Source organism: Haliotis cracherodii, unplaced genomic scaffold (genome assembly GCF_022045235.1).
Source record: "Haliotis cracherodii isolate W230 unplaced genomic scaffold, xgHalCrac1.p SCAF_22, whole genome shotgun sequence".
Lineage (NCBI taxonomy): Eukaryota > Metazoa > Mollusca > Gastropoda > Lepetellida > Haliotidae > Haliotis > Haliotis cracherodii.
The window spans coordinates 9,880,545-9,894,811 of NW_027266278.1; the positions used below are offsets into that span (position 1 = coordinate 9,880,545).

Sequence of the window (14,267 nt, forward strand, 5' to 3'; positions counted from 1 at the left end):
TAAATTGATCTGACCTTACAGAAAGTTGAAACAGGAACAATATACATCATGTTTTTTAAAGGATGTCTGCAGGTGGGAGTGTTTCTTACAGCATAATGCAAATCAATTTATCACCGATATGAAGCAGGGAAGTTGAGAACGGCGTATCACGCGTGTCAGCTTAATGTGGGAGGAAAGCCCGAAGTGATGCAGGTCTCAGACGTTTACCACTTCGGTGAAACCCATGAGCAAAGTTGGTGCTGACAAACCTAGAAACATAATCGGGGGAACCAGAATTTGAACCCACAATCATAGGTTTCTGGCGTGCTCTGCATAGTGAATTGTGGTGCCTTAGACAACTGAGCCATACGTGTCCCCTAAGAACATTACCGGGTAGTCATTAAGTCAAAGCACTGTTGTTCATGTTGTATTTTAGAGAAATATGTAAATGTGGCATTTTATTAATTTGCAAAACAAATACACATCAATATAATGATATTATGTTTTATAAAGAAATGTATCCATATTTTATTAAAATATTTCAAAAAGTTAAATACTATTAAAAGTAACGTACTCTTTTCAAACCTAATAATGGTCAACAATTTTCCTACTTTTAAGTGAGGATTTGACACAGTTGTTAGTGCACCTAGTGTATTAAAGGGACACTAACCTCATAGGGATATTAGAATGAGTGAGCGAGTGAGTCAGTATGGTTTAACGTCGCTTTTTGCGAACACAATATTCCAGCAATATCACGGCGGGGAGATTTTAGAAACATACATCTCAGAAATTAAATACTCTAAAAACCAACAGACATCCTTAACTATAAAGACTACAAATAAAGAAATTAACTAGAATAAATACTAAAGCTGAACTTAATACCATAGTCTTGGAAGGAAAATATAACAAAAAACAAGAGAAAATATACAGAATAAGGCTTAAAAAAATAAAAGAATTGGTTCTCAGGCAATGACTTTTAATATAGTGCCGGTGAGCGGTTATTTGTGTTTTTGCTTGTTCAAACTAGTATGTTACCAAACCAGTTGTGTACCATCAATCTGGGAAAGGGCCTCCCTACATAAACAAGCATACAAACTCCTATTGCCGCCATGACTATAACACGAGATGCATGTGCAGTAGAGCAGTGCACATGTAAAGGGAAGTAACTGTGTGCCATATTGGATCGCATTGCTTTTTAAGTATAAGTTTTTTTATATTTTTTTGAAAATGGAAATAAAAAAAAACATATTGCCGACTTTGTGATGAAGCGGGCGGTGCCTGAGAACCAAGACTATTATTTTTTTAAGCCTTACCAAGCAAACAGGCGATAAGATATGGCCACAGCATACCCTGGGTACACCATGAACACGACACAACATACCCCAGTGTACACCACGAACACGACCCAACATACCCCGGGGTACACCACGACATGACACAACATACCCCGGGGTACACCATGAACATGACACAACATACCCCGGGCTACACCACGACATGACACAACATACCCCGGGGTACACCACGAACAGGACACAACATACCCCGGGGTACACCACGAACACGACACAACATACCCCGGGGTACACCATGAACACGACACAACATACCCCGGGGTACACCACGACATGACACAACATACCCCGGGGTACACCATGAACAGGACACAACATACCCCGGGGTACACCACGAACATGACACATCATACCTCAGGGTACACCACGACACGACACAACATGAAACCGGAAAACACAAAACACAATCTTGACATTAGGCTTACTCATACATATTGTATCTTGGTAAAAAAAATCATGACTTCTTACAAGTTAATTTTTTAAATATCATCAGCATGTTGTGTTGTGTCAAGATTTAACTGAAAGAATTCTAAATACATTACATTCTGACTCAATTTCAAACTCATAAAAATCAGATCTTAGTTCTCGCTACCACTACACATAGACCTGAGGACATTCCATAACAGGTCATGTCAGATCGACCTTTCGCAAACTTTGACAACCAATGAAATGTCTAAAAAGAAGTCAAAGAAAAAGAAGCTTTCACGAGTTTTCAAACTCGTGGCTTCCAGTACAGACTACGCTTTGAAAATTCTGGCATGTCGAACAGAAGGCTGAGATTGTATGGCAGTACTTTCGCCAGGCTTTGGAATGAAACAATCATAGGTTTCTGGCGTGCCTAAGGGACGCAACTCCGCACAGTGAATCACGGCGCCTTAGACGACAGGGCCACCCATGCCCCCTGGCCTGATATAGGCGACACTCACACACACTGTCATCATTATTGAATAACACTGATATTAAAAAAATACAACATAGAAAGCCAGATTTCAAAGACATCCAACGGGAGCTTTCCGACTATTACAGCTTAACTAAATATGCAGCAACTGTGAATTCGAATGTTAACATGTTAAATAAGTTTTGGTCAAGCTTTCATTTACTATTTTAGAAAATGTAGTGACAAGACTAATATGTATGCGCAACTTATGTAAAATGCAACAAAAATAATAAATGATAAAAAACCTAAAAAAAAACAAAACAGGTCACCCCACATGTGTATTTACCTTACATATTTTATGAAAAAAAGAAAGATATTCAAAAAATACATATGCAGATCTGCATCTAGATCACTGAATTAAAAAAAACCTCTCGACCAGTAATTGCCATTTTGGTCAATGATTAGGTCACAAAAAATATGCTGGGTCACAATACCGCTTTGAACAGTATTTCAGTTACATTCAGGTATATAACAGTATATAACAGTATATAACAGTATATAACAGTTTATAACACATTCAGGAGAAAACCCCAAAGACCTTTCCACTTCGGTGAAACCCATGGGAATGGTTATTTTACCTATACCAGTGTTTTAATCGCAATCTCATTAAAATCAGATCTTAGTTCTCGCTAAGACGGGTCACGCCAGACCGAACTTGCGCGAACCTTGACCGACAGATGGAAGGACTGACAAGAAGCCGACATTAACCAATCAGAAGGCAGTTTTCTTGTGCTTTATGACACTTATTTCATATGGTCTGGCCCAACATATTTTGACAAATTCTCGATTACAAATTTGAAACCTCAACAATGGAATGGCTAATAGATAGTCTAGATTGTATGGATTCAGTCGTTAAACCCGTAACTATCGTTCGGAATACCCCGTGTTTAAGTTTTCGGGGTGGCATTATTAGAATTCACATTCCGAATGTCTCTTTCATGATCTGGTAAGCGATGCTCTGATTATCGTATGAAAGGTCGTTCTGACCTATTCGGATGTCTGCAGATCTTTGTTTGGCGGTAGCGAGACCTAAGATCTGATTTTAATGAGATTGGTTTTAATCGTATATAATTTTAATCTTTGGCTATAGGGATGATGTCAATCCTGCTGGGGTCCATGCAGGTAGCCAAGGTACTGTAAGTCCCCATGGTCCCCAATATGGTGGCCTACCTTTGGTTGCCAGTGATATTTAGCCCAATTTTATATTGTTTGTTATGAGTAGTCAAATTTTATGGTCATTTACTAGTTTTAAACCTACATCTGTGATAATCTAGGTCTTTAACTGTCCTTTGTCGACAGGTTTGTATTCTGAAGTCTGTATTGTATAATTTGATATATCACTATATGGCTGAAATATTGCTGATGTGACTTTAAATATTAACTCACTCACTCACTCACTGAAGAATAATGACTTTCCTTCCCCACTGTTAGTACCTTCATAACAGTCTTCTCATTCGATTAAATACATCAAGGTTTCAATCGGACCATTTTGAATGTTCATCTACACAAAACTTGTGTTAAATGAGCCATTTTGATTGGTTGATTTTTTAGCAAGATCCTGTGCAAGTTGATGATTGTTCAGTGAGTGAGAGAGTTTGTTTTTACACCGCTTTGAGCAATATTCCAGTAATATCACGGCGGGGGACACAAGAAATGGGCTTCACACATTGTACCCACGTCGGGAATCGAACCCGGGTCTTCAGCGTGACGAGCAAATGCTTTAACCACTAGGCTACCCGACCTCCCCCTTATCAATGAGACAGTTACTATGGTTACAATTGTCACCTTTTTCCTAGAATTGAAGGAGGACTATGAGGTTAGGGGATGACCAGATTTTCTGAGGTTATGCGATGACCAGATTTTCAGGGTGTTTGGAATATATCCCACACAGTAATTGTACTTGGAACTGACAGTTTTAGATGGATGTTTCAACTATCACAGCTCAAATTACTCACTAAAACCCTCCAATCTGAAACAACTCATGTCTATAGACATTGAATATACAAAAGTTGTACATACAAAAAATTACATATGTTTCTATGACAACTAAACTGTCTAGTTTGTAGAATGATGAGCAAAAATCAAGCAAAAGTGAGATTTTCTACAGAATAAAACTGAATAAATGATGTTTTTTCGATTTTGGGAGAGAAATGAAATAGTATTTAGCAAGAACACACTATCCATACACCACGAATAACCAGAAATGTTAGATTCCAACTTAGCCACATTTTTTAACCAATCGTATTGTTTGTACAATGCCCACATAATCTTTCATTATTATTATTATAATTATTGTATCTATAAAAAATGCTCATGAATGACAACACAACAGCACTTTTTGGAGACAAAAAACACTGACCTTCTAAAACATGTTGGCACCACAAAATTATTAGTTTATTGTTTTTTTTAGGCTTAAAAACTAAACACTTGATTCTCAGGCATGGCCAATAATAGGGAAACATCCTTGCTTTGAGACGTCTACAATTGATTAAACAGTCGCAAAAAATTGAGCATATTATTAACTAAACATAATGCTATATCATGGCGGATTTCTGACTAAAACAATCCAATGACAAATCGCGCTTCACTGGAAAAACAATTTTGACAAGTTATCAGTGCACTGTGACTAAATCATACCATTAGACAATATAGACACTTGGTACTGATTTCTGAGTCCCTTTTTGAATGTCAATGCCTGAGAACCAACTATTTCATTTCTTCAGCCTTCCACAAACATCATATATGTTGTTATCACGGGTATATCTTAACTTTGTAGTGTCATCACATGAATGCACTTCCTGTGTTCAACACTGGCGAAAAACATCTCTGAATATTTACAATTTCGCAGCAAGCGATGGTGACAAACTATGTACAGTTTCTTATTCATAACCTTATCAGTTTCATACGGAAACACCAAGGGAAAACAATAACAAATAAAACAAAGATGAATTAATGACCAGACGTCAACAATGACCTTGACCACCAATAGCCTTGTCCACCAATGACCTTGACCACCAATGGCCTTGACCTTCGGTGACCCTGATCAACAATGACTTTGACCACCAATAGCCTTGTCCACCAATGACCTTGACCACCAATGGCCTTGACCTTCAGTGACCCTGATCACCAATGGCCTTGACCGCAATGACCTTGACCTTTCATCTCATGCTCCAGGCACGAGCCATGAAAGACAGAAATATGTGATGCCATATTATTAGCACTTCATCAACAATACTATTATTGAAAAGTTTCCTGTTGGACACAATCACTGTTGAGTCTTCAGGACTTGAAAATGAGTCTCAGTTTTGAAGGTAACGCAGGATGTAAGCAACGTGCATGGTTACCATGGAAATCCCAAAAAGGTGAAAGCAGCAACATGAGACACAGAGACGAGCTGAGACAGCATATCTCATCTCTTCCCAGACTTGCCCGTGTCAATTGCGCTGATATTTTGGTACACTTTGTTGGCATCGTCTGGTGGAGCCCTGAAACACAATTTACAGGATTTTCGGTATTACCGCTATACTGCAATAAACTTTTCAAACAATAAATATGATTATATTTTTTTCTGTGTTCCGGTATATTGAGTAAAGAGATATACTCACCACTAAAAGAAACATGACCCACAGAAACATACAGAGAAGTATGTACTTTAAGAGTGAGTGAGTGAGTGAGTTGGGATTAACGCCGCTTTTAACAATATTCAAGTTATATCTCGGCTTAATGTGGGAGGAAAGCCAGAAGTGATGCAAGTCTCAGACGTTTACCACTTCGGTGAAACCCACGAGCATGGGTATGGTGCTGACAAACCTAGAAACATAATTGGGGCAAACCGGGATTCGAAAAGAACAATCATAGGTTTCTGGCGTGCCCAAGGGAGGCAACTCTGCACAGACTCGCACAACTCGCGGCGCCTTAGACGACTGGGCCACCCGTGCCCCCGTGTACTTTAAGAAGAGGTGTTTCCAACGAGTACCACTTCATGACAAAACTAACACTCAGTCAAGTTTTACCACTGTGTCTTTATTCTTACCACGATATGCTGCACGTGATTTCCAAACTTTACACGCTAATCCTGCACGAGACAAATGGTGCATCTCGAGCCATGGATCTATGACATCAGTATGTTCGTTTGTGCATCAAATATGAGCTCGAATATGAGTAATTCTTCATATTTAACCAACATGGGTGGTATTCACGTTTCTTTTGTCAGTGAGTATATATACCATATTATGTTATTTTTTGTATTGTTTAACATTGTAGCAAAGGTACATCACTCACCTGGGAACTTTTTTATCTTGAAGTCGTGTATTGGCAATTTGAGGAGGAAGGGAGTTTGCGGGGATCGAGTTACGTGCACGCGCCATGTTCTCGGATCCCGTGGCGTACTTAATGTTGGTGTAATCTCTCCCCGCCATCTGGCTTTTCTGAAAACATAATATTCCTGGCTTTAAGGTGTGTTTCATAAAAAATAGACATTAATATTCATCACAAAGTACACCTGGGTGGAGATGGTGATTGCTGATGCTGAGTGAGTGAGTGAGTGAGTGAGTGAGTGAGTGAGTGAGTGAGTGAGTGAGGTTTTACGTCGCTTTTAGCAATATTCCAGCTATATCACGGCAGGGGACACCAGAAATGAGCTTCACACATTGTACCCATGGAATCGAACCCGGGTCTTCGGCGTGACGAGCTAACGCTCTAACCACTAGGCTACCCGACCGCCCCTTGTTGATGCTGAAGAAGTTGTTGTTGTTGTGCATTAGGTGTTTAAGAGGTCGCCTTCTGCCTGAAAAGCAATTTCGGCTGAACTGTCCCACTTTGGGACTCCTGTGTGTGAGTAGGGTACCTGTTACACATATATATTGTGAGTTCGGTGTTCACATAATTTCTGTTTTTGTATTGATAAAATTTCTATTTTCTTATATTGATATGATTTCATTTTTATCCTTGGCTGCTCTGTTTATATATGTTCGAGTGGCTGTCCATCTCTCAGAAATAGAGTTATGTTGGTCTTCGCTATGCATCTCTAGGCTTTAGGAGATCTATGACAGATAGCGGATCTAACTGCAATTCTTGTTTTAACCTAGCTCGGGCTGGGGCATGGTCTTGACATTCTAGTAACACGTGAGCAATGGTTTCAGCCTGATTCAAGATAAACAAACCTTGTTATAGTGCTTTTTGTGACTGAGTCTGAAGAAGCAGAATTGTGGTCATATATACCTCTCCGGTACTACAACACTTGATGACGATCACACCTTTGACTAAAGAAGACTACCGTAAATCTTGTAATTAACGCAAGCATGAATAAAAGCGAAAATGCGAGTGATCTTTGCTGCATTAATTAACTCCAAATGACTATCAACAATAAGACGGCCTCACTGCACACTTTGGATAGCGTAAATACCAACTTGAATATAAACACAAACACGGTTTATTGAGCAGCAGTTGTAACAAGTATCTAACAATGTCATTCAAAGAATAGGAATTACACAATGGGCATCCGGTGAGTTATCACTGCTGGGGTAAAGAGTTCTACCCACTCGTGTCAAGCTTGTTGACACCTTCTTCACATACCAATCAGTGAACTGTTGTTGGTTCAATTATTTTATTGCCTTGGAAACTTCCTGCCAAGTCAACCAGTCAACGGAGTAAGCATATCAACTGTGTTTTTTTACGGAATTGCTCTACTCAGCAATTAATAAGCGATGCTATCTGGTGTTTGATTGGATAAAGGCAAGGATATGTATCATTCCACTGGCGATTGGGCGGGGAGTCGCATTGATATTGAGACGAATTTTTGGCAGTCATACGAATTTGGAGACGCATTAATTTCCAGATTTCCAGTATTTGAGTAGAATAGGGAACAAATGTGATTGTGATGCTAAATTCCGATCTGTATAAAAATAAAATAGACTGTTCATGGTAATGAGGTCTCCTTTCAAGCATAAATCCACTAAGTGTATAGCGACTTTTCGATTCTTGCCACAGGAACTTTGTTTCACTATGAAAACGTTAATTCTTTCAAACATATGGAAAATCAAATCTATTTGTCAAAATATCCTAAAACTATTTGTGAAATTGAAAGAATACCTGTAATACAACCAGACAGGCAATTTTTCCTAAGTTACAGTCATCCTCGGGGATGCAGGGCAGTTTTCCAAGAGGTGGCATTTATCCTTGGAGCGCATTTTACCAAGAGATGAGTGGCGTTTTTCCTGGAGGGTAGATTTCCTAGTTGGGGGAGGGGGTGGGGGTGGGGGTGTTGTTTTTTTCTGTGGGTGGGTTAAAGAATAGTCTTAACTGAAATTATTCCCTGGAATCATTTTATATGTAGGTATATGATTTGGGTGTCCAGACCAACAGGGTTCCACAGTATATAGCAGTGACATCATCCTCTTGGCCACAAGTGAGTGAGTTTGGTTTTACACCGCTTTTAGCAATATTCCAGCAATATCACGGTGGGGTTCACCACAACTAGGCCATACACATTGTACCCATGTCCGGAATCGAACCCGGGCCTTCGGCGTGACAAGCGAATGCTTTAACTACTGGGCTACCCGACCGCCCCCCTGGCCACAACAGTGGGTATACCTGCTCCGCCTGCCATCGTTGTCTCTCCGTCTCCATGTAATGCCATACAGCCATGTAGACGAACTTATACTGAGCCTCCGTCTGAACCATGCCTGACCTCTGTGACCTCACCATCTGTATCGTCTTCTGAATGTCAATGTCGCAGTCAAAACCTGGTGGACAAAGAAAACATTTCACTGCCATTTAACTTTCAACTTCACTTTGCAATCAACACTGTTAAGCAGCCTTAGAAATTTGTTCATAAAATGAGTTCAGAGGACTAGTTTGTTTGATGTTTTACGCCACACTCTGCAATATTCCAGCTATATGACGGCGGTCTGTAAATAAGTTTGGACCAGACAATCCAGTGATTGACATCATGAGCATCAATCCATGCAATTGGGATTGATGACATGCATCAACCAAGCCAGCAAGCCTGACCACCCGATTCCGTTAGTCGCCTCTTACGACAAGCATAGTCGCGTTTTACGGCAAGCATCGGTTGCTGAAGACCTATTCTACCCTGGATCTTCACAGGTATGGAATGAACACAAAAGAGGATTAGATAAAACATTGTTTCAAAAAGTGAGTGAGTGAGTAGGGTTTTACACCACTTTCAGAAATATTCCATCAATTTTAAATTCGGGGAAAACCAGATATGGGCTTCACACATTGTCCCCATGTGGGGAATCGAACCCGGATCCTCCGTGTGACAAGCAAACATTTTAACCACTAGGCTACTCCACTGCGCTGTTTCTAAAAGATCTTACCATGCATCTTGATCTGGTTGAGTATGATGTCGATCACTATGAACGTGCCAGTCCTCCCAATGCCGGCACTGAAACAGATCACACCCATAGTGACTGTCCTCTCCTCACACTCATGGTAATATGATTGGATGAAGACATACAACACACTGGACTCCCGAGTCAGGGGTCCGTTCCACAAAGTGTTCGTAGCGCCAAGTTATCGTAACTCCCATACTTGAACATAGACTTACGACTGTTGTTGCGCTACCACCACCTTGTGGAACGGGGCCCAAGTATTTATCTGGGATAGTAAACGAAGTGACGATGCAGTCTAATGGGAAAAATCATTGTTTGGTTTTAAATCAGATTTTTTAAAGGTTTCTATTTTACTAGGTATTTTAACATTGGACTTAAAATTGCTTTCAATGAAATAATGTCGAACTAAGCATAAGGGAACTGTCGCCTCAAATTTGAACCATTCATCGAGTAGATGGCAGCACACTTGTGGCACATTGCCCGAGAAATATTGACGTTTATTTGATCTTATTATCGTGAGTGAGTGAGTATGGTTTTACGCCGCTTTTAGCAATATTCCAGCAATATCACGGCGGGGGACACCACAAATGGGCTCACACATTGTACCCATGTCGGGAATCGAACCCGGGTCTTCGGCGTGACGAGCGAACGCTTTAACCACTAGGCTACCTGACCGCCCCGATCTTCTTAGAACACTCATTGGTTTCCCTGTCACTGGTACCATTGAGAGGCTTGACGGAGTGGTTGAAAATAGTGACTACACTGCAAAGTGTCCGTATATATTCACAGGTAAACTCATCAGGTATTCACGACAAGTATTTTGTTGTGGAACTATCCCCTAACAGGGGCTCATCCCAAAGGGAGATAACTCTGTGATTGAGCGTTTTCTTGCAGCCCACAACTCACCTGCAGTGGACGATGATGGGCCCAGCTTTGTCGTCAATCATGTCTTGTCTAGCGTTTACAACATGGAGGAAGTTGAGAACGCTGCCGGGGTCGCCGGGAACGCCGTAGTCTGGCCAGGTCTGGAAATGATACTGGTAGATCTGACGGGGCTCCGATTCCTGGAACAGATCAACGTAAGAGTTACTTATAGTGTTGTACTTACTCCGCTTACATCACTTATTAAATTAAATGCACAATATGTTAAAACAAGCATGAAATACACTTATCCCCCGCCAATATGACATGTCCAGTTGTGTGCAATGCATTAGCTCCTGTGAACTATGTTCACTGGGCCTTTTTGTAAATGGCCTAATTGCAGCACTAAAAAAAGTTATTACTGGTGTTGTTTTGCCATCTGCAGTTTATGATAGAATATGTAACTGTATTTGTAATGAGTAAGGATGAGTGAGTGAGTGAGTGAGTGAGTGAGTGAGTGAGTGAGTGAGTGAGTGAGTGAGTTTGGTTTAACGCCGCTTTTAACAGTATTCCAGTTATATTGCGGCGTGTCAGCTTAATGTGGGAGGAAAGCCCGAAGTGATGCAGGTCTCAGACGTTTACCACCTCGGTTAAACCCACGAGCACGGGTATGGTGGAGTAAGGATGAGACATATGGACGAACAACTTCTTTATTACAATTAAAAGCGATGGAGAACCTATCTATATGCCACGTTTGGTGAAGAAATATGGTACAATTTTCAAAATCTGCTCCAGAAACCAGGACTAACACCATTTTCAGTCTAAGTCAAAGTCGTTGCCATGGAAACTCAAAAAATAATTTCTTTAAAAATCCCAAACTATCAAAAGGCACCAGTTCACCACTAGACCTATCTATGTGCCAAGTTTGCTGAAGAAATATGGTATTGTTTTCAAGATCTGCTCCGGAAACGAAATGTGATGGATGGACGGACGGAAGGATGGAAGGAAGGACGGAGAGCACCCATTCCTATATCCCCCTTCCACTTCGTGGCAGGGGATAATAAAAGGGGTTGGGGTGGTGTGTATGCATGGATACATATATCACTGCCAAACAGGCAGTTTGCTTATTTGTTAAATTACCAGCCAGAATACAATATTCATTGATACATGATTTCTGCTTATTTTTGTCCTTCCAGCCAACCACTAACACACTGTAGGTGACCAGACATGGTACATGGTGCTGTAGAATGTACGCTGTGGTCAGCGTTAGTCTGCCATCATTCACATGGGGAACTAGCCTTGATACTGTGAGCTTATCAATGAGTAAAATATTAAGTTGAACTGGGTTGACCAAGCCATGTCAGGAACACTCAAAGAAATCTGGAGCATTCATAGACAAATACTCAACAGTGTCTGTGGCTTTGTGTTGAGTTACAACCCCCTCTACACACTTAGGCTGGGTGCTCCGGGGCACCAAGACAACAACCACAACCCTAGCTAGGCTAAGGGTAAGACCTTTCTTTTCTCCTCTTTTCAATCTCTCTGGACCAAGGCTTATATAGCCAAGGTCACCTGACATTTAGTAAGTAATAGATATAAATGTAAACAGTAAATCATCAGTGACATACTTGCACATCCTGTTGAGGATGGCAGACAGTCGATGTACACAAAAATGGGGATTAACAAATAGGATTAGCATCTTATAAATAACAGCAATTAAGTGTTTCAAGGCATATAGATGTCATGGCTCCAGGGTAATGAGCCTTTGCAATCAAATGTTCTTCAGACAATGGATGTCGTAAATCAGTCGCTATGACAGATTAATTAATAAACTTGTTATTGAACTTTACCTTCTTGATTCGTGATCTTTCTGCATTTCGCTAGTTTCGACATTCGTTACTTTGTAGATCCTTGTTCGCTAAACCTCTTCTCAGATCTCTTATTTTGTGACAGTATCCATTTATTTTAGTAGTTTATCCACTTGTAATTATCGACCAGTCTTTGGACGTTCTGTTGCAATATGATACTCACTAAACTTCAACCTTTGACCATAACCTTAACCCCTGACTATTACCTTGACCTTTCACATTAACCTTGGCCTCTGCCTACTTCCTGAACCTGTGACTATATCCTCACCCTTTGACAATAGCCTTGACGTCTGAGTCATAACCTTCACCTTTTGACAATAACCTTGACATCTGAGTCATAACCTTCACCTTTTGACAATAACCTTGACATCTGAATAATAACCTTCACCTTTTGACAATAACCTTGATATCTGAGTCATAACCTTCACCTTTTTACAATAACCTTGACATCTGAGTCATAACCTTCACCTTTTGACAATAACCTTGGTACTTGTACTGACCTGTCCCTCCACGACCATCCTGACCTCCAATTCTCTTGTGATGTAATCTGTCTCAGTGACCTCGCTTATTACTTTCACCTTGACACAGCCGTTTGGCGTGGGTTTCACAAGCTCTTTTTCAGAGTTATCGGACCAGTATCGCACAGCCTTGTTCTGAAATAAACAAATGACAGTATCAAGAAATATGAATTTTGCATATATACTACTCACAAGAAGTTAGGGACCACCTAATTGTTTTCATATTACTGTAGCTAATCTTTCACGCCTGTAATATGAAAGAATCAGGTCCCTTACTTCTTTTGAGTAGCATATCATATACATACCCTGTAGCACTCATCTCTACAAACACGGAGCTACAGATAAGTTGGGTATTTGCGTAACGTACCACCCAAAACTATTCAAAACCCAATTACTTTCAATTAATTTGCGTACAGAAATGCAGGCATTAAATGGAAAACACAATTGTTTGAAAACAGCACGCGTAGATACCCAATTAAGTCTTTTCAGCATGCGTACAACGGAGCTAATTTCCGAAACACAATTACGAGCTAATTTACTTTCAGAGTCAAGCCTACATTTAGGACTGTTATATACATCTCTAACATTATTTCATTTTTTTCAAATCTCAAAAACTCATTTTTTGAAAAACCCAAAAGAGTGATGAACAGATGAGTGAAAAAATATTGGTTACCCAATGAAAAATGTAATAACCCAATTAAAATAGAAACCATCAAGTAAAAACTCAATTGCTCAAAAAGTTATCTGGTGCTCTGACATGATAAAATGACAACAATTTCAATATTACAACAACAATGATAAAGATTGTTTGAACATGTCTCTCAACTTCACACATGAAACAAATTTGAAGAGTGTTTAAGGGAGTATTGCCCTAAAAAATACTTCTAAAGGTCAAGTAAAATGTTTTTTTCTTGGATGGGCCTGTCCTAAGTTTTCCAGAAGTAGAACCAATATAATGTTGTGGTCATTTTGGTATATTGACTAAGCAGTGAAAAACAAAAGGCATGGTCTAATTCTGAAATAAAAAAAATTAAAAATTACGAAAGAGTGTCAAATTAAAGTACAAATTAAAAAATTCAAACAATGCCTCACCTTTCCCCTTTCAACTTCTTTGGTTGTCATGACAATGACCCGAGAGTTTTCCTGCCAGACCATTCGCCAGAGGTCAGCGACTGTGTGGGGGAGACATCCCTGGGTGGCAATGTACGTCTTCTTCGGTTCCAGGCTGTCCTCCTCAGCCTGCAAAACAAAACATGAGGCTAGACAGCAGTATACATGACACCTTCCACCAACTAAACATGGGGCTAGACAGCAGTATACCTGACACCTTCCACCAACAAAACATGGGCCTAGACAGCAGTATACCTGACACCTTCCACCAACTAAACATGGGG

General features: G+C 40.1%; 1 protein-coding gene across 5 annotated transcripts in view; it reads right to left on the minus strand.

The window, feature by feature from the left end:
• Window positions 1-1,333: 1,333 nt before the first annotated feature.
• LOC139471361 (tyrosine-protein phosphatase non-receptor type 11-like) overlaps window positions 1,334-14,267 on the minus strand; it is a 70,518-nt gene continuing 57,584 nt past the window's right edge. For all 5 annotated transcript variants that reach the window (XM_071253684.1, XM_071253681.1, XM_071253682.1 and 2 more), the window contains exons 9-15: window positions 13,966-14,112; window positions 12,856-13,008; window positions 10,533-10,690; window positions 9,612-9,679; window positions 8,863-9,014; window positions 6,553-6,698; window positions 1,334-5,756 (exon numbers count right to left, since the gene is read on the minus strand). In XM_071253684.1, the coding sequence (XP_071109785.1) occupies window positions 5,681-5,756; window positions 6,553-6,698; window positions 8,863-9,014; window positions 9,612-9,679; window positions 10,533-10,690; window positions 12,856-13,008; window positions 13,966-14,112 (900 nt within the window). In that variant the 3' untranslated portion in view covers window positions 1,334-5,680. The remainder of the gene's footprint in view (window positions 5,757-6,552; window positions 6,699-8,862; window positions 9,015-9,611; window positions 9,680-10,532; window positions 10,691-12,855; window positions 13,009-13,965; window positions 14,113-14,267) is intronic.